Source organism: Apteryx rowi, unplaced genomic scaffold, assembly GCF_003343035.1.
Source record: "Apteryx rowi isolate R43461 unplaced genomic scaffold, aptRow1 scaffold_568, whole genome shotgun sequence".
Lineage (NCBI taxonomy): Eukaryota > Metazoa > Chordata > Aves > Apterygiformes > Apterygidae > Apteryx > Apteryx rowi.
In genome coordinates, this window is record NW_020450836.1 from 169,636 (window position 1) to 196,540 (window position 26,905).

General features: G+C 37.1%; 1 protein-coding gene across 1 annotated transcript in view; it reads left to right on the forward strand.

Annotated features, from left to right (window-relative positions):
- The window catches only part of PLD5 (phospholipase D family member 5), a 116,581-nt gene extending 110,046 nt beyond the window's left edge, over positions 1 to 6,535 (forward strand). The window contains exons 8-9 of the mRNA XM_026082128.1: positions 3,735 to 3,849; positions 6,300 to 6,535. Coding sequence (XP_025937913.1) covers positions 3,735 to 3,849; positions 6,300 to 6,535 — 351 coding nt within the window. The remainder of the gene's footprint in view (positions 1 to 3,734; positions 3,850 to 6,299) is intronic.
- Positions 6,536 to 26,905: the final 20,370 nt, after the last annotated feature.

Genomic DNA, 26,905 nt, shown 5'->3' on the forward strand with positions numbered 1-26,905 from the left:
TTGAGAACATGAATTCAATGCAAGTACTCTGAAAAAAGACCAGTGGGAAGACTTAAGAGGAAAAAAGCCTTTGCTTGAAAACTAAATAACTGCTCTAAGCACATGGCCAAACATCAAGTAGAGAACTGCATACCAGCCTCGCGGCTCATCCAGTGAGCTCTGTCCTGTGTGCTGAACTACAAGTAAGCATGAAATTAAGGCCTGAACTCTAAGGGGTAAACTCAAGATGAAGAGCTCATCAAGCATGCATCTGGGGACCTTAATTCTAGTATTCCCCGTTATGCGTGCTTATCTCTGTAATGCATATTACTTATGTGCAAGAATGTACAGTCTAACTCTGAAAGGTGAATTAAAAAGGGGCCTGCTCTGTTGCTTAGTGCTGAACAGAGAAAGTGGCATGCTTTTAAAGGATCCACAGAAAGTATGGAATAGAACCAAGTTAACTTTAGAGAACTGGAAACCAGGAAGGAGTGGCATTGACCAGACATAAGTATCACAGCACATGCTGTTCTTGAGGCGCCAACTGAATCTATTTTGGGGTTGTGCAGGTGTATCCTGCTAGGGAACCTTTCACTATTCTTCAGACACCAGAAATACCAAAACAAAAATGTCCTGCAAGTAAACAAAGTGTTATGAATTAACTATGAAACCTTTCATCCTAAGCAGTAATTTAATTTTAATCATCTAAAGTCCTAAAAAAAAAAGTTAGAAAAGATGAATGAAATCTCAACAAGAGGTACAGTATTACTAACACAGTACTTCTTCTGAAGGTATGCTGGAAAACATTASTATGTGCCACTCAATGCTAGTTCACTTGCTCATCTAAGTTACATCTGTGTATTCTGTTTGTGAGGGCAGATGGGTTTCCCTCTTACCTGTATTGTCAAGGAGTTAATGGCTTGTCTGCTACAGCTGGAGAACACATTACATTTTCAAGCCACCTATCTTTACCTGCCTGAATTTAAAATTTTCTCTCCTGCTAGGTTATATGAACAGAAGGTTAATGTATCTTTTTTTCAATTCAGCAGATCTGCTGAATCTATCTCAGTGTGACAACTTTAAGTTTGCATTACTCTGTTTGACCATTTTTGCAGCAAGATATGTAACCTTTTGCTAAATCACATAACCTTGGGAAGAGTGCTTGTTATATTTTGTTTCCTGGTACTAAATACTTTTCCCATTCACCATCTTTAGAGCATTCCCTACAATATTAGTATTACTCACACAGTGGGTTACTTCAGCCTCCAAATCATGATGGAGAGTTAATGCAGTACACTTGAAGGATGCCCTACGGCTGCTAACTGTCTTCCTTTGTTGTGCAGAGAAAGCCATGAGCATTTTTACTTTTTTATCAAACATTCAAGACTGTTTCAGAAAGATTCAGATCAATCTCTAGGTTGCTAAGTACATACCTTCTGTGTGGGTACATGTCTGCACAATAGTTCCTCAGGCATGGAGTTGCAGCTTTGATATTTTATGAAAATTAACCCTGACTAGCTAGTAAGCTTTCTTTTATAGCTGTAAGATGGTTTGTTCTAACTTTTTTTAAAAAAAGTAATACTGTAATTGCTTGTTAGTGATGTTTAAAATGTTTAACTACAGATACAGTTTTTTCCATGCAGTTTAGTTACACAGTTAAATGTGAATATGCAATATAGAGCTCATCTAAAGAAGACGAAAATCTTTACTAATGCCTGTATAAAGCAGTCATTCTATTAAAAAGTTTGGGTTGGTCTGCTTGTTTTTAATGCAAAAAACCCTGTCCTTATAATTTTTCTAGTATCTGAACTTATTACAAAAATTAAACTGTGGAAGTTAAAAATGCTATGTGCACAGGTAAGTAGGCATGCAGTGGCATATGAAAGCCAGAGACTGGTAGATCAGATTGTGATGGATCTTACAACTGTACTACATGACCATACAGTATTACACTCAATTTTCCACTGAGCTGTTGAATAAGGTAGTCAATTTTACAGATAGTTAACCTGGCAGGATACTATATGCTTTAGGGATTTTTTTTTTTTTCCTCCACTTAGTGATCTAAACTTCTACCCCTTCTCAACAATAAAGGACTAGGCCTTGGTTTAAAGTTGAATAGTAAAATGCAAAAAAAGGAGATTATAAAAGAGCTTCCACTTCTCCACAGAAATACATACTCTTTTAATTGTTTGTTCCTAATGCATTAAAAACCTACTTCACCCCTAAAAATCTGTTTCATCACCTTGGGGAAAAAAAATCAACCCCAGAACAGAAACCATCCTGTTCAACACTGGAATCACTGTAAGCAGAGACCTGCAGGACTGAGTGGGCATTTAGCCTGGACTGGTCTTGGCATTTTACGCAGAGGTCTTTCAAACACTATTGGTACAGCCTCTGGCAACAGAAAATTCACCCAATGTATTTTCCAAGGAGAAAGAGAGCAATCCTAACTTACAGTCCAAAGCATAAAGCATTAGGTTCAACAACAGCCTTTGGCCTGCTGTACCTTTTATCTGCAAATACACCATATTAATTAGGTTTGATAATACTAATTGGAGGTAAGCCTGTACAGTATTTACAGAGTTCTTCAAGGAAAACCAAAGAACTGTAAAGACTGAGATGGATGATTAAGAGGAGATGGTTTGAACGAGTAGTACAGTCACCCCCTCCACCCCTCCGCTATTTATATGCGGTTCTGAAGTGACCACTAAACACCAGTGTGATGAAACCTAAAGCTGGAGTTCCTGGTACTCATTAACAACCCAGAGTTGGGTTTTGAAAATATTCAGGCTATTCTGAAAGGCATCTCTATACCTAAGAGGATTATGTCAAGGTTGTATTGAAGGTATCACTGGTTCAAGGTGTGAACAGTACATTAAAGGGTTTTTTTTGGAAGGGGGGGAGGGGGGGCTTTCTTACTATTTTTCAACTTTTGACTAGCTGCACTGTGTAGCCAGTTACCTTAATTAGCGATACACTATGGATTAGGTTTGTTCTGGGGAATCTACACCATCACCTCTATCACAAAGTTTCCAAGTCCAACACTAAATATTTAATTTCTTCTTTATTCTCCTGTTATTCTCCACTTCTGTTTTTGGACTCTGGGTGTGTAGCTATCAGTTTTCCTAATGAAACAAATAATACTTAAGCTTGTACCAGAAACCTCATTTTCTGTCTGGCACTAAGATTAGAAATGCATATAGTTCTTCAATAAAATCAATCAAATTTTACCCTTTAGGGTAAAACAGATGCATTTTTCTCTTGTCAAGGAAGTCTGATCTCTGCAAATCAGATTTAATCTTGGAAAGTTACAGAGAAGGGTAAGTTTCCCATTGTAAACTATGCAATGTACAAGATAAAGGTATTAATTCAGCTTGTTGGCAAGCTGGATCCTGAAACAGACTTCAAATGCCAGTGTCCCTTGATGAATGAGGAAAGGAGCTAAATACACTTCTGGCACTTACCCTGCAGAACACAATGGATTTTTTGTTCATTTCACAGCCTTTATTATAAAGCATTGTATTGCTTTTAGTATGCTGTAGCCACACACTTTGTATACTTCAGAATGCCAAGGTATACTGAAAATCAGACTTTGAGAATTTAGTATGAAATTCAAGTATATGCTGTTTTATTCAAATGAATGCTCACCTACAAACTCAAGCTGTTCTGTAGCACTAACTCCTTGTCAATGAGGAGTAGCAGGACAGAAAAACTATGGCTGTTCATTACCTTAATTCCTTTCTGTTTTATGGYAGAAATTCTTTGACCTTGAAGAAGAGAGTGCATGCTTTCTTAAAGAACAGAAGAATGCTTCCCTCCCCAAATTAAATCGTAACAAATATATGGTGACTGATGGAGCTGCATACATTGGTAAGTAACTGTATCTCAAGAAGTTCTAGTTTATTTGTAGCCAAAAGCCCAAAAGAACATTGATTTGTAAGTTAGGAATCTACAGCTGATATGCTTGTTAAGTTAAAAATACTGGACTTGCATCTTAAGGAACCTGGATGAAGACTGAGCTTTGAAAGGAAGATGAAATTTTTCATTAAAAAAACTGTTTAGATAAGTTTCCTCCCCGCTTCCTCCTATTAATCAGTTTCTCCAAAAGCAGCATGGTGTTTTCAGTATTTAGAAACAGACTGAAAACACAAACACAGTATACTTTAGGGAGAAGGAATAAACTGGATGAATGAAGATGGACTATTCTCCATTTTCCATGTGATTATGAAAGCTATGGTCATCATGGTAAATATTGGACAAATGACTGTCCTCCTCCTCTTCTGAAGTCATCTTATTAACTGTATACTGTAATGACTCATTTCAGACACCATTTTTTAACATTAGGTACATTTCTAATAGATATGAAAAATAAGAAAAATCTCATTGTGGATTAAAGATATATTTAAATAATATGTTTGTGTACAGCAGCTAACAAAGGTTCTTTATCAGTCAATGCTCATTAAATGGATAACAACTATCTTTTAAAAAAAATCAGCTTGAGCTGGGCTCCAGGACCAGCAAACTGCTACTGAACAAAACGTAACTCAGGAGATTCTATAAAGTCTAAAGAAAACAAACATTCTAATAGGCTGCAACTCATGCTTTCGTTGCCTACCTGCTCACCCTGAGTTTCTGTAAAGAGCTTAAAGCCAGGGATMATAAAGGGAATGAGTGAGGACACAGGCTGCAACCCAGAAGCATTTCTGTTCACATGGATGAATAATGGAGAATCACAGAGTCTAGAGAGATGTCTGAGAGCTCCTCTTAAAAGCTCACCTTGATGGGTTCTTGAGTATATCCCAGTTTCTTAGACCATGCCTTGAATTAAATATGTGGACCAGGACATAGTGTCCTCTCTTTAAAACTGTCATCACAAAATCATAGCTATGATTTGCAGAAACCATAGACATCTCATTAAAAGTTTTCTGTCACCTTGGATGCTCTGTGGACTACTACTGAATCCCAAAAATTACCTTTCATTATTTTCAGTCACTGAATACTTTGTTTCAAAAAAGTCACTTCTCCATTCTCTTTAGTATTTTGGCACCCTATTCTCTTTACCTATCCAAACCTTTTTTCTCACTTTAAGTAGTACAGCTTAATCCTCTCAGGTCTCCCAAATGTTTTATGAGTCCCCAGATCCTCTGTTTACTTAATTTAAAAAAACTTTCCAATACCCAGATCCAATTTCAGTACCTTAAAGTGTCTACACAGCATGGATTCTTAGCTAAGTTGCTTTTATTCCTTCCCATTCTCCTTTCCCCCTTTGCTCCTCTCAAGTCATACAGATAATTGCATCTTGGCATATATCCCACAGTAATACTAGGTAGGATTTTTTTTTTTTTAAGAAAGAAAAAATTAAAGCTATTTGAAAGGAATACAAATGCATGTGGTTAAGGACCTGATGCATCCTTTCCTTGAAAGCATATGAAGAAATGTTCCTTATGATCAGACCTTGATTTTACAATCCTTGACAATTTCAGAATTCTTACATTTCCCTTTGCAGTAACTGAAAATGGCTCTCGAAAGAAAGGGTATGCAGTTCTCAGATACCTTCATGTATTTATGTTCAGACATTCTGTTTTAAAAGATGACCTCTAGGATCCAGTATTTTGGAGAAAATACATTGTACAAAGTAAAACTGAAATAGCTATTTCTTTTTATTTCACTGAAGCTGTAACTGAAATGCTTATTTTATCTGTTTTCCATTAATCTAGTTATCCTTTCTTTGCCTTGCTATCATCAGGATTTGAAACACTCATTCATTACCTTAAGACTTCATGCAACAAAAGGGGTAGTAACTGGAATAAAACAACAATAAAATTGCTTTCTTTTCCTGAAATAGTGTCTGTCAGCTGGTAACCTGTAAAGGATCTCTTGGTATGGCTCAGCATTACAGAGCAACCACTATCCATCCCATCTACGTTAAATCGTTTATACAGCCAAAAGTATTTTTATCCTTGGCACTAAAAAGGCTGACGAGGAAAGTAAATGGGGTAATAATACAATGTATACAAAAGGAAGAACAAGTTAGTTTTGAATAAATAAAAGAACCTGTTTTGGCTTGTGATGGATTAGAGTTGTTAAATTTGCACAAACCATCTGCACTACGCTCCGGTACATGATAGAGATTTTTTTTTTCCTGTCAGTATAGAAAACTGATTTCCATATATGTCTTAGTATATCTCTAGGTAGGTGTTGGGGAGAATGATACTTTATCATGCTGGATTGCCTTTGGCAGATGAGTGTTTTTGTGGGGTTTGTTTTTGTTTTTTAAACAATGTTACAAACTCATCGTATATTCCTGCATTTCTTTGTAGGTAATTTTGATTGGGTAGGAAATGCTTTTACACAGAATGCTGGAGCTGGCCTTGTTATCAACCAAGCAGACGCGGGGAACAGCACAAGCATCATTAAGCAACTCAAAGCTGTTTTTGAAAGGGACTGGTATTCACATTATGCCAAAAGTTTACAACCAACAAAAATCCCAAACTGTTTTAATTACAAACTTAATAAAGCAACATCAAATAAGACTGTCATGAGCAATGTGAATTAGAAAGACTATTCTACTGCTTAGTAGGGCAATGAAGAATTACAGTGGGGTGTAGCCCTATTTCATACTTACAGAAAAAAGACTTAAAGAAAAACAGCAAAAAAAGGGTTTGGTTTGGGGGATTTTTTTGTTTTTAGGAAAAAGCACACTTATATAGAAAATGTCTAAGGTATATTCTCTATATGAATTATTTAAGACTTTCAAATTTGTCACTTCTGACACTGAACACAAATTTCTGCTTCCATGTTACTTTTTACGTTCCACTTTTGAACGTAACAGCATGCGTCAAATTTTCAGTTTTAGGGCTTTCCCTACTTCCCGTCCTGGCTAGAACAAACCCAGAGGCAGAACCAAGATTCAAGCTACAAAATGACATTCTAAGATCCGTTATTACTGACATATAAGTGGATGGGAGATTTCCCCCATTAAAGGAATAAGCAAACATTTGGCCATATAAATCATTCCCTTTAAATAAATGACTAGTCACTCAGATTTTTACTAGTTCTGAGCACATTGTTTGAGTATCACTCTTTCTCTAAGTTTTCTAACTATCCTTAAAATAGATTAGAGTTACATGACTGGTAATGCATTCATCTCCTAAGAGTATCAGAAAGTTTTGAGGAATGGGGGTTGGTCTAATCAAATTCATCATAATCCCTAAAGCCTCTCAGATAAATGGATTTCTATCAAAGTAATTTGGATTTCTTTCAGCATAACACTTACTTCTAATTATACTAGTATCTAACTATGAAAATCTCTGTATTGTGAGTATGGTAAAGATCAAGGACAGACTTTTCCTGAAATCTGAAGGTTATTTTCCCAATTTAGGTATTTATCAACTGAGAGTCAGCAGTTGTGTATGTATGATTAAACCAATGCATTAGTATTAAATACTGCTTTTTAGAAAGGTCAAGGGTTGTGCAAAACCATATAACAATAGTAGTTCAATGACCGTACTTGCATTTTTGTTGTTTTTACACCTGTAAATTCTTTTTGCTAGCTATCACTTCAAAAAAAATTTGGAAAGTTGTATTTTTCAGTTAAAATGTCACCATGTAGGTGAATACATCAGCACAAACAGGAATATGATGCTTTCATTTGGGCCAGTTTCAGGTGGTGTTTATTAGTGTGCCTCTACAAACATGGCTTAGTTGCAGCAAGAAGCAACTGTTCTGTAAAACTGCAAATTTGCTCTTTAAAAAAAAGGCAAAAAAGATTTTTAATGTTTGACAATTTTTTTTCCCAGTCTGAGCTGTATCAGCTTAGTTTCTTAACAAAAAGGTTTCCTTACTATCCCTGAGCTTCTGCTGAAGAAATTCAGCTACGAAAGAAGCTGCATTCTGCATTTTGTTAAAACATTCACATAACTTTTTCCGAAACGCAGGCCATTTTCACCTGGCTGTATGTTGTTGAAGGCACACTTTGAAAGCTGTAGGGTCACAGAGGGAGGAAAAAAAAAAAAGTCTCAAGGGACTATTTTAATCTTAAGAATGAATTAAAAACCCAGCTTCACTTTCAAGACACAGATTTAATTTGCAAGGTTGGGGGGAAAGTGGGGAAGAGAAGGTTTTATTTTCAACTAAGCACAGTTTAAGAAATCCTAAAAAGAGAATGCCATTTTCTGACATTTGCCAGCTAGAGATACATTTCAAAATTAGTTATGACTGCAAAAGGCCCATTTTGGTAAATAATGTTCATTTCTTTTAGATTTTCCCAGCTCTGGATCATTTCAATGAAAAAGGAAGTAACAAGAAAAAAAATCTCTAAAATCTCTGTCAACTTTAGCAGAAAATATTCCGTGCAGTTTTAATGCTCAATCACATTTTGCTAATATTAAGATAAGCCCATGCAATTTATTAGCTTTCCCCCCACCCTGTGAAGAACAGCATATATTCTGATATTAGTAAAAGAAACAAACAAAAAAAAAACAATCTAAAGAGAAAACAGACATTACCTGAGTTGCTGTGAAGGAGAGATCTGTTTTTTCTTTCTTCTGTATATAATTTTAGAAATAAGTATAGCAGCTACAGGAGAATGCCTCAAATGTTTTTAATGGAAATAAATGTTAATGCAGATTACTTTCTGTTGAAACTCTTACTGATTTCAGCTGAGTTACACCACCAATGAATTTAGTTTTCATAGTCAAAGGGGGGGAGGGAAAAAAAAACATTTTTAAAAGCTGTTGAACTATTTGTCAAGTTTCAGGGGGACTCTTATGGGTGGGTGATTTTAAAGCTTGAAATGAATTTAATAGAGTCCTTACCTAAGATACAATAATAACAATAATAATAATAATAATCTGTCTGGAATTGTCAGTTGTAATACCTGATGGCAATAATATACAAGAAGAATGAATCAATGTAATATTTTTCCCTCTTGCATTATGGATACTAGAATGTGTTGGTTTTGATATGACATTTTGTACAAATAATGAAGAAACTCAGCAGAACAGAATTTTGTCAAATGATAAAGCTAAGCTGTTTTCAAAGCAGGATTCAGTGACAACATGAGATTATGGAGTTACCACTGACCTTCTATATCTAATTACCAAATGAGTGATTCAGATGCAGTAGTTTTATCGGCTAGATTCTGGGGCAATAAAATCATGAAGATTAACTGGTCCATTAGTTTGTAAGTGCATTCTTACTGGCCTGATGAACAAATTCTGGTGCTTCAATGACTGAGAAAAAAGCTCATACAGAAAAGTACTTTTTTTAATAGTAGTAGTAGTACACTGTGTTTTTATGAATGGACACCTTCTACTGGGAAAGAGCGGTCAGCCATTCTACAATGGGACTGGCAGGCATAAGTTTCATTTGGTATAAAGTATGGATTAATAATTTAGTAACTGTTTAGAATGGCAGCAGCTCCAAAGTAGTAAAGGCGGCTTTGGTCTGTTACATTAGMCAAAAGGAAGTGCATCCTTGGATTTAAGCAAGTAGAGACTTAAAGAAAAATCAGATTATTTTTTAAATCTGTTAAAGGGAATCATAGCCAATTATTTGTCTGGGGTTAGCACTGTTACTGTTTACTAGCTTTGATATAGCAGGCTTGATTCTGACCTCAGTTCTTTCTACCAATGTAAATTTGGAGCAATTCCATTACAATTATTTCACATTGGTTTAGCAGTGATCAGAATCTAGACCAGTTTTTTCTTGCTTTAGCTCTCCTGAATACCCCCACTGCACAGCCTATTTCCAACTTCAACAGAAGCTTGCATTCAGTAGTTTCTTACAGACGTAATCCAAAAGATGCACTTTCTCTAACCTCCTTCTAACTGGCATTGGTAACTCTGTCATATTAAAGGTGATTTCCTAAAGAGAATGGCTTTATTCTTAAAGAATATAGACTGTAATTGTTGTTTGCTGCAAACATTTACTAGTGCCTTATTCATACACAAGTTTTTGTTTAACTGTTCCTCATGTGAAGTCCTGCCAAAATCTTGCGTCTAGTACTGAGGCATACAGCGAGCTTCCTAAGACTACACATTGTGACATTTACAGGCTAGTATGTAAAACTAGAGTCACAAAAAGACAAGAACTGAGTGGTGGGTCCCAACCAAGAGCACACCTCAACCTGAGTGTTTTTATCCAAGCCCAGTTCTAGATCTAAATTTCAAAAATTACTCCTGCCTTTATTACAAACTGATCCAAAACACAGTCAAAGCATTCTATCCTGTTGAGGTCTAAAAACAAATAAAATCCGAATTCCCCCAACATCTGGCTGAAATCTAAAACACCACCACCACAGAAGTTCCTTTAAGCACAAGATAAAGCCCAGAATTCACAGTGCCTACTTTACAAATGTTGCATATCATATTAAGTTGTAAGTTATTTTGGGCAGGCCACCGTTTCTGTCTGCCTACAGCATATACTCTTACAATGCTGCAGATTAGGTAAAAATAGGTATTTAGGGTTTTGGTGTTGTTTTTTTTTGTTGTTGTTTTTTGTAAACAGGGAGAAAAAAAGAGGCAACAGAGCAGGCCTAAAACTTCATTAGCCTCCTGAAGCATGAAACAACTACTGACAGCTACTCTCACTTTCTCTTTGAAGACCCAACAAAACATACACTGTGTGTCACAGCTGTACCCTGACAGGAACAGGCTGAAGTTTTTGTCCCTTTTTTTTTCTCCTCAACTGCTTCTAAGAAATGCATCTTCTTTGAACTGAATTTGGGGCTGTGTGGTATGAACTTTGCACAATAGGGGGCCTCATCTTCCTTCCAGTAAATCCAGGGTCTATGGGCAGTTCAGAAGAGAGCTTGAGAAACATATACAAAGTTTTCAGAAAGGTATTTTTTAAGACCTACCTATTATTTGCATTCCTACTATCTCCATGAATTATTCTACCACTGTGTTGAGTTTCACATACATAAAAACTGAACATCTAAGCTCTGTGTGGATGTTCCCTGCCATTTAATCCCAATCCAAGGAGAAATACAGACAGAGAATTTCTAGGATTTTTTTTTTTGTGACTTTAGTGGGTACTTGCTGAAAATAGCACAGACTTCCTCAGTAAGATGGCAAAACATCAGCTGGCTATTCTAGTTCTTCAAAAGAAGCCTTTTATAAATATCCCCCTCTTGAATAACATGCACTTGACTCCTGAAAATGGCCTTATAGAGACCACCAAGTTATGTTAACCATTCTGGACTTCAAAATTAACCTYTCATTTTAGTACAAAATATTGACTACATGTACAGTATGTTTCCAGATGGCAACTGCTGGCATTGCATTTCACTTCCACTCCTATACTTTCTATACATATATACATGTTTTTGTTTAAAAATCACTGTTAATCCAATTCAATTTATGTAAAAAGCAAGATGAATCCTTGGTATATTTGAAATTCACAGCCATACTTCTCCAAGTTGAATGCACCACTAAACATATTCCACTTTAACACTGCGTATTATAGTAGCTCTACTGATATTGTAGGGTGGTTGCGTTTCTTAGCTGTAACTTTCCACTTTAATTACTGCTGGATATTATTTATGAATTTCTCAGTGTTAAAATCAGGTTGCTCTTGCATTATCACTTTGCACAAATGCCTTAGAAGCTTGCCAAACTAGCATGAAGAAAAAAAGACCTTGTTCAAAATAGTTTAGACAAGAAAAGAAGAACTCATATGCTTTACACTGTGTGGATGTTCAAGTCAGTAGATGAACCCCAGTCTTAAAACACAGTAGAGCTTTCTAGAGCATCTCCTGTTTGAAGCCCATGCAGGGCTAATCCAAATAAAAGCTTGTGAGAATCTTATCTTCAGATCAGGACTTTAAAGACAATCTGAGGGGACAATCCAGTTGTCTTGAGTGTTTCAACAGGATAACTTAATTCATATTTTTATGAAAACACATTCTATTCCATGTTCATAGRCTACAGCTCCATTAACACACTAAGGCTAGGTTTCCCTTAAAATTCAACGTAAAAATAGGACAAGATAAGCCTGTGTGGCCTATTTCTCTATACCTTGTTAAAATTAGACTTAGAAGTGCAGCTCAGTTCTGGCTGTGTATTATTCCACTACAGTCAGAGTCTGCTCTCTTTTTTTCCACAACAAATTCAACACTGCAGCTTTTGAGGTATAAACTCACTAATCTTTTTAATCCTGTAAAATGAATATGTTAATCTTCACTTTAAGAATAGAAGTAAGGCTGATGGCTGATACAGGACACTGAACAAAACAAAATATAATAAAATGACCCACAAATATAGCATTCCAGAAGATTATTTTGTGCTCCTATTGACAAAAGTTTTAGCTGCATGACTACAAATGTAAGTAATAAAAATTATCTGCGTCATGACTGAGTTGCATGAACACATACTGGTCACTGCATCTCACAGCAGTCCCTGCCTTAACAGCTTAAATGTAATTAGGGAAGAGAGGAAAGGGGGGGAAAAGAAATAGCCACAGAGGTCAAATCAACTTGAATCACACTAGGTTAACAGACTGGGTACTGGTCTAAAGCCTCTGGGCTAGTTTCTCATTTTGTCCTTTCCACTGCAAAATCCTACATTTCTTATCCATCTACTCTTTTTTTATATGGGTGACCTCCCATGAGTGTTTTCAGAATGAGAGAAGGAAAACATTAAATATTACAAACTTAGGGTGCTCAACAGAGAATAAAGAAATCAGGATAAATATGATCCCATCAATTTTTATGCAACAGGCACTGTGACGTAAAGCAGTACTGGAAATGGGGCTCTTTCTTGTACATTGAACATTTTTAGCACTCTTCCCACACTAATATAAACAGAAGATTTGCAGCACAGCACATGCCTACAAATGATTACAGCACATGCAGCATTTGTTTATGTTCTCTCAGTACACAAATATAATCAAGTCAGATAGATAGCTATTCATCAGTCTGAACTCCTCATAAACTGGATGATTTGAAACCTAAGCACAAGTTATCAGGCCATCARATTTGACAAATGGAATCACTAAAATGAAAAACAGTAACTTTTTGGCAAAAATGTCAACTATATAAAGTAAATGACTTAGAAGCCCTTGTTAAATTTTCAAACACAACTTTGAGGAACTTCATGGGGATATTAATGCGGAAAGAATATTTATGTTAAAAGATCAGAGGCATGCACCTTTATATGTAGTGCTGTCTAAGGCAGACTGCGTTTAACATACAAAATGAGAAGCTCCTCAGATGGAAGTATGTGGAACTAGATTTTAATGACTGACTTGCTAACAAATGTTTTGAAGTGGATTTGCTCAGTATTCAGTTATTGCACATTATTCTGCATTTGTATTTCTTCAAAGGACACTCTACCTGTATTTGTGTTTTTCTTGAAACTTAAACTTGGCAGAAAAGCAGGATGTTTCCTAGAAGTGACAGCTGCTTCTTTCTAAAGGTCAGGGAGCCAATCTCCTAATCTTGCTTGCCCTCTTGCTGTCTTCTGCTTCTTCAGCAACCCATTCCAGGTTTTCACTTGTCATTGCCTGAGGAACACAGAAAACAAAAGAAAAAAGTTTTATTTGTTTCTTATGAAACCTGCTGGCTGCTCAACAAGCTTTTGCCCTCTCAGAAATCCCTTACCTAATGTGATACTCAAGAAAGCATAATAAAGGAGTTCACACACACCATGAAGGTGCCTAACATAACTCTTCACCTGGTGAGACCTATATGCAGAAGTCAGAATAAGGGATACAGAAGACAGAAAAAAAAAAAAAGTTTAGCAAATTTAAAATGAGGTGGGGTTCCTTCTGCTGATATAAATACCTCTTCTGGTTGCATCATTTAGTCTAATGTTAACCATTTTTAACCATACAACCAGATTTGTAATGACTGCAATGTGCAGGTAACTTCAGCATGAAGAGGTGAGAGGATAAACACCCCACTAACCACGCTCCTCCTCCTTGAGAATTAAATTAATTTCTTCACTGGCAGGGGAAAGGCAGGGAAAAGTGAGAAATGTACTTTCCCCCCTGTCCAAGGAGTAACCTAGACTTCTACTACAAGCAGAAGTTGGTAACGTTTCCAGAAAAAGCAAAGATCCTATACATGCAACTCCCAGTAATTCTCAAAAGGTGGTGCATACCTGTGGAAACTTTGGCCTCAGCCTAGTACCAGTTTCTTTGTAACAAACTGTCAGCCTTCTCAGGAGAGCTCCTCTTCCTCCTCCCTCCTCTACTCAAAGTAGCTGTGACATCTGCTTTTAGCAATCTCTTGAATCTTTCATTTTAAGAAACTCCCAGAATAGTTAAGACTTAGGCCTGTGGAGAGAAAAATAAATGGCAGATTCAGACAGGGACCCAAAGAGTCTAGTGTAAATATTAAAGTGCGTAAGAAATCAAGATCAAATAACAGAGCATGTACTCATTTTTACCAACAAATATAAATATATACGTATGTACACACACACACACTCACACAGCACGAGAGAGCAAGAGAGTGAGAGAGAGTGAGCACACACAAAAATCAGAAAAAAAAGGGGAGGCAATTACCTCAAATTAATGAAGTTGAAATTTATAAATAAAAATGCCAACTGTTATGTATGAGGACAATCCCCATATCTAAACTGTTGCTCTTAATATAACAGAGATGCAGTAGACAGTCTGTGAACCAGCAGTTTTGATATGCTGTGCAAAGTAGGTTTGGACACGAAGTYTTATGTCCATCTATGGACGCATTCAGCTTAAAAGTTAGGCAAGAAAAAGGACTCTCTGTATATTTACAGATTCTGTTGCCAAGTAATCATTAAAAAAATAGCCACTTCTCACAACATCTGTATATTCAGATGCCAACATACAGATCTTTGTGAACAAGTCTGAAGAACAGCAGAAAGCAACATTTGTTACAGCAAGCAGCCAACTAAAACAGATTGTAAGCCCATTTTCCAAGTGTCAGTTGATAAAATAAAAGCGCTCAGATGCCCCCACATCCATCTCACATTCCAAAGTCCTTATATCAGATTCCAGATATGGAGCTGAGGCTCTCCATACATGCACAGAAACACATCCTCAGAGGAAAAGTGAGTATCTGTGTCAGAAGAGCTAAAAACATCTCTAATACAATGACTTGCTCCACAGTTGTCCTACAATTAAATAAGACTAACAAAATAATGATAGTTATTACATTACTTACTGCAAAAGTCCACATGTCCTTTGCTAGAAAAGGTGAACATGCACACATGAACAGACTCAAAATAATGACCTACAGAGGTAAACTTCTGGCCACAGCATAGAGTGCATTAACATTCTGTTCATAACTTTCTGACAGCACATACCAAAGCAGTCCACGCACCTTCATTCACACATTTGCCAAAGCTCACTTTTACAAAACCAAGGAGCAACCTTTCTCTGTCTGAACTCAATTCTCCCTCTTCCCTTTCCTCACTCCCTCTTTCCTTTCCTCACTTCTTCACATAAACACACTTTTTTCATTATCAAATGTTTCCGTTACCCTCCCCCCCAACTCATCTGGTTCTTTTCCTTTTTGAGCTGTTTCCTACACGCTGTTTCTGTGGGAATCCCTTGCTCCTTTGTACACAGGGACACCCTGCAAGTGAACCTGTAGCTTGCATCTTTGGTGTTGTGATGTGCTACAGGGTTACTTCTGCTAGCTTTACTTGAAGTGCCCAGAAAAAGAAAGCAAACACATGCTATTAGAAGGCACCAAAAAAACTTGTTATATATGAAAACAAGGGCAACCAGGGAAAAAGCAGAAAACAGGCAGTACTGGAAAAAACACTTGAAAGGGGGAAGGAATACCTGAAATGGGTTTTAAGTCATAATTCTCAATCCCACTTCACCTTGGGATGTCCAAAACCAGAATCAGAACCTACAGCCCAATTTTGCAAGCAACCCACAACTTTATCACAAGCCTTGCCTCAAAAAAATTTGCTCGCTGCTGTCCTGGAGTCACACACACCAGGTTAACCTGCCAAGTTAGGCAATGACAAGCAAGTCAAAACTACTGACTTCTTCAAGCCACACGACCTCAACTTTGCCCTCCAGGGGGCACTTGGCCACAGAAGGGTCTAACCTAGGTACTTCTATCTTGTGACAGCCAGACAGCTAAACTCACCACTATATATATATCACATCACCACTTTCTGAGAGTAAATTAAGAAAAGAAAGCTTCTCTGCAAACATATTTTGTTTTAAATCTGTGGGTGTGACTTTGGCATTGCATTGTTTCCCCCCCCCCCCCCCCCCAATCTAAAAATAGCAGGAGTCCTTTGTAAAGTATCCAGGGCAAAAATGATATGTACTTTATAAGTTTACTTGCTCTGATGGAGTAAAATATCAAATAGAAAAATCTGTCTAAACTTGTTTTGAAAACTGCATGGCCAGCTTATGCAGTAGCTAGATATGTGGCAAGGTTGCAGTGTTACTCTCCAAGGAGAATACAGTAAATATGCTATATATTTTGTTTATTTATTGAGCATTGTGTAGTCTCCAAGCTCTACTATGAGAGGTGTGGGTAACTTCTCATTGTCCTTCCTACTTCAAAACACAGTATTTATCACAGATGCATACAGTACAGTGGCATAGCTTAGGCCTGTTATATAGGTCAGTTTCTGCAATGCACACATGAGAACATAGTTTGCCACTGCAAAGGAGAGTGGCTGTAAAATCTATTTTGGATAACTCAATTTATATTTGAGGAAATCAATGTGTGGTCATTTCTAGAACTGTGAATATAAGGTAACTGCTGCATGCTTGTATATTTGATGAGTTTTATTATACTATATCCTTATATGAATGCCTATGCAGTGTAAATGCTTTAATATGAGATATCTAATGTTTTTTTACACATTATTTTCTAATGATGCTACATTTTACTGCATGTTTATCCATTTTTTGTGTTAGTATAAAGTGCAACCAGGAAGACACATGATTTTAATAACTTACACAGCAACCATTCAAATCCATTATAAAAAGATGTTCTTATGTAAAGACTTTTAAACTTGGCAAGAAATGTGCTTCCTTTAGACAAAGTGCTTGGTTCACAGCAATACCTGTGTAATTAATGTTTATTTGTAAAATCACTGAGTCTGTAAATGGGGCTATCATCAACTCTGCTGCAAATCACTATGTCAGTAAGCTTTGATACCTTTGAAGATTTAACTCATCCTACCTTTATTAGGAGAACAGATGAGACCCATCCTGATTCAATTTGAAAACTAATGCTCTAATTTAAAGAGTCTAAAACTGAGCAGCTATTGTGTTTGGTGCTGCAGGCTGACAGGCAATGTAGCAATCTTTTTTTAACAATACATTCTCATAACCTTAATACAATGAGTTCATATTACGTTATCATAAACTGGGCCCACTGTTTACAGAGTTACTAAACGTAACCAAAGTTCAATGTACCTGACTGACTTGAGCTGATTCATTCTTTTGGAAGAAAAAGAGGCTAACAGGGTTTTTGCTGGGGCTTTTGGGAGGTGGCTTGGTACAGAAGAATGCTGCTGTTGTACCAGTGCATTTTAAACGTGAAGAAGTCACTGGCTGAAGGACTTGTGGCTAAGGCACTGTCAGTGTTTGAAAGTGGGTAATATATTATACTGCTGCAAACTAAGTTACCAATGATGCAAACACTAAATCAAGAAAAAGTAATGCATTAAAGCTATGTAAATATTGATTTTAATGCTGCAGCATCAGAGCCATCATTTTTCACTGCTTTGATATCCAAGGATTCATAGTATCACGCAGAATGTATTTCATCTGCTTCATTTTTTAGTTTAAATATTTTCATTCAAAGCAAAGTAACTCCTGTTTCTTTGTACTGCACTGAAATAAAAGAATTTTGTTTCAGTATATAATGCTTTTCTTATTTTCTTTCTGGTCTGTCCCAGTCAGTGCTTGTTTCTATGATCACTAAGTCCTACATAGCTGCCTCTGGCCCCCAACCTTCTGTAGGTACACGTGCTGTAGGCATACTGGGCAGGACACTGACAAACCACCTGCTGCCTCCAATTTGGACTCTGAAGTCTAAACAGTACTGGCACAGAGTGAATGTGGACATCTGATGAAATTTACAGCCATTGGAACATACGTTTTCTGCATCACTGTTTTAGGCTTGAGACACTTAGATTCCACCTAAATCCCATTTTTAAGCATATCAGTTTCTCCCTCCCACAAGCTGTTATCCATCACCCATGTTCACACTGAGCAGGCTCTCAACCTAACAAAGCAATCTTGCTGACTACATCTACAACAGTAAATAAAACAAGGGCATGTTACAAGTTTGAATAGTAGCTTGTATCATCTTGATTATTTGCTGGCATACTCCCTACCTTCATGGTGGCCCACAACAACTAGCACCCTCCCAGACGGTGCCCAGGTAAAACATAAGGGGTCCAAGTGTACCAGTAACTGTCCTTAATGCATAGTTTGGCTACGGCTATCCTGTAGGGAAAGAGGAAAAGGGAAGGAATAAACAGATTAGGCACTTGGATGCCAATCAGGCCGTGTCACTTAGCTGCAGAGCTAAGAAACTGCTCCTGGCCTCTTCAGTTGTCTAGATGCAACTATTCAGATCACTATAATTACACTGCCCAAATCTGAACCTAAACAGCAAGTCTTGTGCAAACTTTTCCAGGATACAGTTTACCTAGGAACACTCCAACATAGCACAGAAAATTTGCATTTCCAATTCTTCCCTGCCTAAACAGGACCAGTTGCTACTGGAAACACTGTCCCATTATCCAGACTACAAAGAACAATATTTACTAAAGAAAAGATCTTGTAATACTAGAGAAAAGATAAAAGGAAAGAGGGATAGAAAAGAGAGCTCAACAATGTAATTTAAGTTCTGGAAGAAATAATTAAAACTATCTAATTTGAGCTCTGCCAAAATCAAGGCCACAGAGCCTCACTCTGCACTTCAAGCCCCAACCTTTTCTTGGCATTGCTGCTTCTTGTAACAGTGGGAGCAAAGTAAAAAGAGAAGGGAGGGGGGAGATTTTAGGTAGCGTACCAAAACTGAAGCATCCTCAGCTGCTTCAATAAATTACCTGAATAGCTCAGCTTATCAGGAGGTATTAATAAAGGAAGGAGAGAGATTCACATGGCTTAGATTCTTCTGCTCATTCCCTACAGACTACATAATTCATCTGAAAGTAGCTACTTCAATGACATCACAAAAGTGGACACACAGTTTCTATACCAACAAATAACACATGCTGGTACTGGGCATCTCTTAAAAAACAAACAACAAAAAAACCCTACAAAAATGTATGTGCCTAGACTGACTTTTGGCACAAGCAAGTAATATTAAGTGTAAAAATGTACAGCATGTTTTCATACTTTAATACTTGATTTAACAGATGTAAAAAGAAGAGCAGTTTCTTCTCCCCTTAGATTTATTATTTTCTCTCATCATTAGAGAATATACAGGCCTCTTGGCCTGTTCCACATCAGCCTCTCTCTGCTACCTTTCACTTCTAATACTTCACCTATGGCCACTTTCCTCAATCCCCTAGCAGCTCATTCCGGATACAGGCATAAGTGATAGCACAGCCGAATTAATGCAGGCAGTAGTATACTACATGGTCCAGAATTTTATTTGCTGTTCTCATTCAGTATAAATTAGGGTGCTCCAACCTCCCACCAGACCTAAAAGGGCAATATAGCCTTTGAGAATTTAAGGTACAACAGGAAAAAGATGTATGGTAGCCCAGGGACCCAGGCATCTCCTGAGAACTGGGTTACAGAAATGACAATGATACAAACAAATCTCTACCTAAAGATCCGAATGCCTAGGATAAGAAAAGGCTTTTCCACACAGATGCTATCGTGAACAACGGAATCTACCATGGAATTTTTCTAAGAATAGAAGGGATACAGAAAGAGGTGGAAAAATGCTAGCTATGGAAATGGGAAAGGGTGTTGTGCAACAGCCTAGTCTGTTGCCCACTGAAATGTAGGCTACCTGGGCTATTAAAAAAAAAAAAGGGGGGACTGGAAAACAGCAAGGAAACTGACATCACACTTCTGAATACTTTAAGTAAGCATTATGTTCTTTGGAAGATCCTATAAATAAATTCTAAGATGTCCACAGCTTGTTTATTGCACTAATCTCTATTTCTAGTAGGTACCCTTTTCACCAGCAGAAGGCTATAATTCCCAGTTCTCCTAATAAGAATAATCATCAACAACTGAAACTTAAACTGAACTCTGCAATTTGTACAACATGATCCTCTTTTCCAGCAGGTCCAGATTAAGATCCTGATTTGAACCTGGGAAAGCAAGGACTATCCTAGATTTCTCTTTTCCTAGGACAGTGCCCTAACCATTGGGATTTTCTGTAGTGGGGTCTTCTCTCACATTCACCTAAGACTACAAGAGCACCAAACAAAAGCAAACAAACAAAATAAATCCTCTGATTTTGATCTAAAAATTTCTAACCAGCTCTAGTGCTGAGTAACTTGCTGTATGGCCCTGGGCAAGAGAGTCACCATGTTCCTTGTAGTTTGAAAACAAGGACATTCTCTCTAAGCAGAGGATAAGCTTAAATAGAAAAGGTAACAATTCTGACAAGAGATGAGAGAAAGCAGAAACTCTGGAGATAACTGCATAACCATGGCTCTCAGTTGCATGCATCTTTGTTAAGAGTTCATTTTTATTTTAACCAGAAAGGCTGCTTTTTACTGCACAAGTCACCATGAGGTAAGCTGTAGCGGGCCAGACTTGACCCACACTGTTTCACATACAACACTAATACAATTCTTCACAAAATGCAACAGTGATAACCACTCCAGAACAAGRAGAAAGAACCACTTCCCATGCAGAGAAGCCTTACCATAACACCAAAGCTATTTATATACCCCTTTTTTTGCAACAGTGTCAGAGTATCTCATTTTCATGTTTGTTTTTTGCAAGATTATTATTCTACATAAATAATAATTAGTTTTCTGTTCTTCTGGGGTCCATTTTCATAGAAAACCAGGTATGCTTACTGCTGGAAATTGGCACATAGAAACTCAATACTCTTTTCACATGTGCAGTGAAATAATCATACAAAGTAAGAAAGAAATCCTACTCCTGCTTTACAGATGAGACAGAGAATGAGCAATTTGAATCACTCACTATACACAGTATCATAAAGGAGATAGTTTGCAAAAGACCTCARTTGTTAATTCAGCTGTTGATATCCATTTGCCTTTTAAATACCCCTTTCAAATATCCATTCTCCCTAAAGAAAGATGCAAGCTCGAAACGTTTAGAAGTATTGCATAGGTGGACATGAGTGGATAAAAACTAAATTTCAGTCCCAGTAGCTGAAAAGAAACCCAGTGCAGCGTTCCAGCCATACTGGGGAGCCACTGTATCACTGGACAGCCTAAATCTACAGACAGGTATTGATTTACTGAGCAGGAATGGGTTTTATCCCATCTCTGCCCCTGATAGCATCCAGCAGAGTCTGTGCTCCAGTGCAGCAAAATGACTCTGGCCACAGGGATGGGTCTCCTCTCCACTCAGAATCATAGGCCATGGGGTATATATAGGGCATACAGGTCAACTGCTTTTCAAGAGACTGCCCAATCCTAAAAAGGCCACATTTCAAATATAATGTATGATGCTTACTTGCACTACTAGAGCATTTTAAAAGAAATGATAAAGCCTTTTGAAACATGATCTTCATCTCCAGGGAAGTGCATATCTTTTATCAATTAAAGTAGGGTCCTGATCCCAAAGCTGTTTACATCTCTAACTCAGAAATTTGCCATTTCCTGCAGAGAAGAGAGTCTTCTGCAGGCCTCTTTAATTTGTTAGCACCAGTACTCATTTCTGAGTTCCATGGGCATATTTAGGCAATATGTTGCAGCGAAAGAACCCAGCAAGTCATGGCACACACAACTGAGGAAAGACAACAGCAAATCAGCTATGGTATGTTCTTGAATGTGCTGATAGCCTTCACATTAAAGTAACATACCAAAAAATATTTTCCCTCACTGATTAGTTTCTTAATAGTACACTTTTGAATGGAGCTGAAGAGAGTAATATCTAATAAAGCATTGAGACAGTCTGTCCCTGGATAAATGACTCCTAAATTGCATACATCTATTGCCCCAACACAAAACTCAGGCTGACTTAGAGAACTTTGCTAAATGTAGCCCAAGTTTTAAGCTGCTTCTTCAGGCTACAGTAATCCAGGTCAATGGCACTTTATTATAGACTTCAACAGGAGGACCAGAAAAATACTCAGTAAAGGTGTTTGGCTCACTACAATAGATCTTTTGAATTACTTCATTCCTAYGTCTCACAGCCAATTGTGAAACAGTGCCCCCTATACGATACACAGGAAGTCCAGAAGAGGAGAAAGGAATCACTGAACAACAACAATCCACTTTTAGAGTGGGCTCTACCCTATGGCTCTACCCTTTCCTCTGAAAGGAAAATTGTTTGGAGACAGCGGGGGCCAGGAGGAACAGTACCATAGCCTTGCTTCAACCCTGCAGTTTAAAATGGTTTTATGAAGCGTATACTAGATGATGCAAAGGTATCCAACCATTAGTCACAAGTTCAGTACCTAAACGTCATGTTTGTACTGCTACTCTGTATCCTTATGGCTATAGCCTGTATCAAATCAGCATGGCAGTAAGTTATTAAATAGGTTTTACTGCCAGTTAATGAAATACTCCCAAAGACTACACACAGCCTGCCGAGAGAATGCTAACACAGCATCTCCGAGGGGTTTATGAGCTACCAGAAAGGTCATGTCTTCTGTAGCAGAACCATCTTAACAAGCTTACTTTAAGGACTTAAAAATGTTTAAAGTATCTCAGCTCATGTAGAACTGACCTAACAGAATAGTTCAAGAACATCTTCATTGCTGTCCTAGGCTTAAAGATACAGATCTGCTCATACAGACTCCTTACTACAAGAAGTGTCATTTAAATCAATGAGGTAACTCCAGGGAGCACTGAAGGATCAGTGTGTTAATTCCTGTTCATCCTGATACATTACTTAGAGAGATGAAAACACTCAAAATTTTTAGGAATGGCCCTTTAAAATAAAAAAAAGAAGAAAAAAAAAAAAGAAAAAGGACAGTAGTGATGTTAGCAGCATAGTAAGTACTTTACAGACAAGTAAAGCAACAAAGTCTACACCTAATGATTTTCAATCAAAGAATACAATCCTGAACCCTTTCGGTTTTACAAAAATGCCTTTGATCCTACTAGCTCAAAAAATTAGACTGTATATAGGCAATCAAAACAACATTCCAATCTGTGGTTATCGTAACATCCAGTAAAATCTGCTCCCCAACTTAAATTGTTTTTAAATATCAAACTGACAGCCGAATCACCTTTTGAAAAATTGATGTCTTCTTGATTATCTGGCCCATAAAGCAAGAAAAATGTTGTTTTAAAATATTACAATGTATTCAGCTATTTCATAGGACCCCTAAAACAGCCACATGCTGCAACCTATCACCTCCAGACCCATGTTTCAGTACCTAAGGAAATGGTGCAAGAGAGCAAAGCCTATACTCCACCATTAATCTATATTCTTACTTTAGGCCCTATCACAATTAGAAGTCAGTCTGCACACCAAAGGGTGAAATTTGGCTCCACATCTGACATTTTTTGCCATTATGATACCTTGTCAGAGTCAGTGACTCCTGCAATGTTTTCCATATATATTATACAGAGAGTTGTTGGACGCATACCCTTCAGCTTTGTAGTGATTTGATCAAATAAATTTAAACAAATGGGATACATGCAAAACAGTATGCTTTAGAGCAATCTCAACTAGTATTAGTGCTCACAGAGGCCCGTTATCTACTGCACATTCACCCAAATACTTCCAAGTCAGCAAAAAGCAGGACAAAGACAGCATCAAAAGAAATATTTAAGTGATCTGAAAGCCAAATACATCAGAGGGCACTGTCCTCTGCCTGCGGACTTCAACCGTGTTTTTGTAGAAATCTGGCAGGTAAAAGCTCAGATCTAACATATGCTCAGATATATTCACAAAACAAAAACTGAACAGAGAAGAGATCTGTATGTCACCAAAAGAAAAAATTAAGATTTACTTATGCAACTGTCTATAAAAGATACAGAAACCTAGTCCCTGAAATTCTGAATGTCAGTATCTCTAACAAAAAAAGATGGTTTGATTTAAAAAAAGCAGGTTTTTATAAAGGCTTCAAAGCTGTCACACTTCATGACAGAACTTCTGTTTTGATAAACTAACTTGTAAAATATTTGGGGCTTTATATAAAACACATCTGATTCAACCTGAGCGTGCAGTATACCATGCACAGATAGGAAACCATATCTTGCACAGAGTGGAACTACAACTGTACATGAAGTAAGTCAGCATCACTTAATGAATGAGTAGGACTTTTCATTTACACAGAAGAGACATAAAGCATGTAAGATATTAAAAGTTAGATACTCTGTAGAATTGTAACAGAAAAACATAACACACAAGAACAGCAAAAATCAGCATGAAGATATCTGAGAGAAGACAACTTGAAAACTGGAAGAATGTCTTCTAGGAAGCAAAACATAACAGAACAAGGTTTTTTTTGGTTTGTTTTTGATTCTGGCAGAAACCGTTAGCATATATGCAAACGATGCCCAGCAATATATAATGCAAAGCCTTAGACACAGTGCCATTGTTTTAGGCCCAGAAACTATTACATCTGAATCTAAACTGTGGAGGTCCTTGTGGACATCTGCATTACTAAAGCAAGACATCACATTTTTCACCATCCCCAAGGTTGAAGAAGCAGATGTTACTTGAGAAAGAACATCCCTTCTGGAACTGGGGCTATGCAGCTCTCACGCTTAAAATACTGGTAAAAACAGCACACAATTAATGCAATAATGTTGCTCTCAAAGCAGTAGAGAATTTACTGATTATAAAAACAAGCCAAGCCTTCTCTATTACTCAATCCTTTGTCAGGCAAACATGTAAGTACAGGCCTACATACTTAAAACCTATTAAAAATACAAACTCCAACCACTTCAACTGAAGGATAAAATGGCTCTGGAAAAAAAAAAAAAAGAGGTACCAAAGCCATCATTTACATTCTCATAAAGTCTCTCATGAAGAATGTCTTTCCAGTGAGTTTCATATAACCCTTCAAGGCCACAGGATCTCAGTGAAYGAGACAAATACAAATGTAAACTAAAAATATCTCATTTCCACCCTAATCAATAGAACTGAGAACCAAATTTTGTCTCCGGATATAGTAACATACATAGGCCTGGCCTATGTAGCTCTGCAGAACGAAACAAATAAAAGCAGCAGAATCTGACTCTCGGTCCCCGTTCCTCCTTAAAAAAAGCCTTCAACGGAGCTAAGGAAGGAATGACGATTCAAACTACATGAAACTCCTTCTATAATTTGAGCACTGAATGGTTTACTTTTGATGAGATGTTCTCTCACTAGAGTGCATGTCATCAGTGCTTTCGAACATTCATCATTACTATTTTTTGACTAGAACAGCAGAATAACAGTAACTGTTTTCATGGTTTGCATTCTTTCATTTATTGAATTTTGTTTTATTTCTATCAGCTTATAAAATGTTTGAAAAAATATTTACAAAAAAGTTAAGCCACAGTATAGTTTAGAGTCAAAAACTCTCAACTGCCTTCAAATACATTCGCCTGGAAGACATCCTTCTTTCCACACATCATGAGGAAAGAAGACAGTTACAGCTCTCAAGCAGCTAGACAGAATGCTTTCTGTGAGGACCACTTACCACTGGAATTCACTTCCTCAACTGCAGAGCAAAACAGTGTTAGTTTACTAGCTTTCAAGGCACACTTCAAGGGCACACTTCTCTTCTGTAGCTGTAGAGAATGGAAAGAGCCCTAAATATGTCATAAATACAGCAAATATGTTTCCAATTGCCAAGTCAGTTTCTACCACTGTACATTTAAAATGTGTCAGAGGAAAGGGGAAAAGGATCTTCCCAGTGGAATCAGTGCCTAAATCCTAACAGAATAAACTGGAGTGCTGAGGCAGGAAAAATTCCTTCAAAAACTGAGATGCAATACGCAGTGCTGCATAGCTGACTATTAACATCAGATTCACTTTCATGTTTGTCCATTCACAAAACAGTAACAAAAATCAACTTTTGTGACTTTCTGAAAACTTTATTCACTCATGCCTACCAGTTAAGAAATCTGTTTGTGACTGGGTAGCTCTGCAGATCAACTCACCAAGACATACTCATTGCTCAAAAACATTTAGTTTTTGGAGAACATCACTATCTGCTCATGAATACTACATGAGCAGAAAAAAAAGAAGCATCATTTTTGTGTGAACTACTAATTGTGAGTTATTAATACAAACCTAAATATGAAGGTTAACTAAAATGGTATGACGGGGTAAGTCACGTATGGGAGAGAACATAAAAGGCAATTAGTTTTTCTATTTTGATTACAAGCATATCTACAATACAATAGAAGATGGAATAGAGACTTAAAATTTTAATAGGGATGAAACACTTTTTAGATTCTGGCTTATTTTCCTTTGAATGGTCAAATGAAAGGATCAGAACAGTAACAAAAAAGCATGCCTTACATGAAAATGTTCTTAAATGGACTGTTTTTCCTGTGAACCTCAGGTTAAAAGATGTATTAGAACAATTAAAAAATAAAGCATAACAAGGAACAAAATGGTGAAGTTATTACAATTTTTAATACTTAGATAGCAAGTCCATTTTGTGAGGAATGCACATCGCTGTCTTTGGCACACTGTGGCCAGACAAATTATTACTGTATTAATAAAAAAAATAACAGGACTAGAAGTTCAGACAAGATGGAACTTGTTGCATTGGCATTTTTATTGGAGAGAAAAAGAATAGCCAGTTCTCACATGCTTTATTTATATGCCCCGTAATACTGTTTATCTGTAATTCCACCCACCAGGTTTTGTTGGCCTGTTG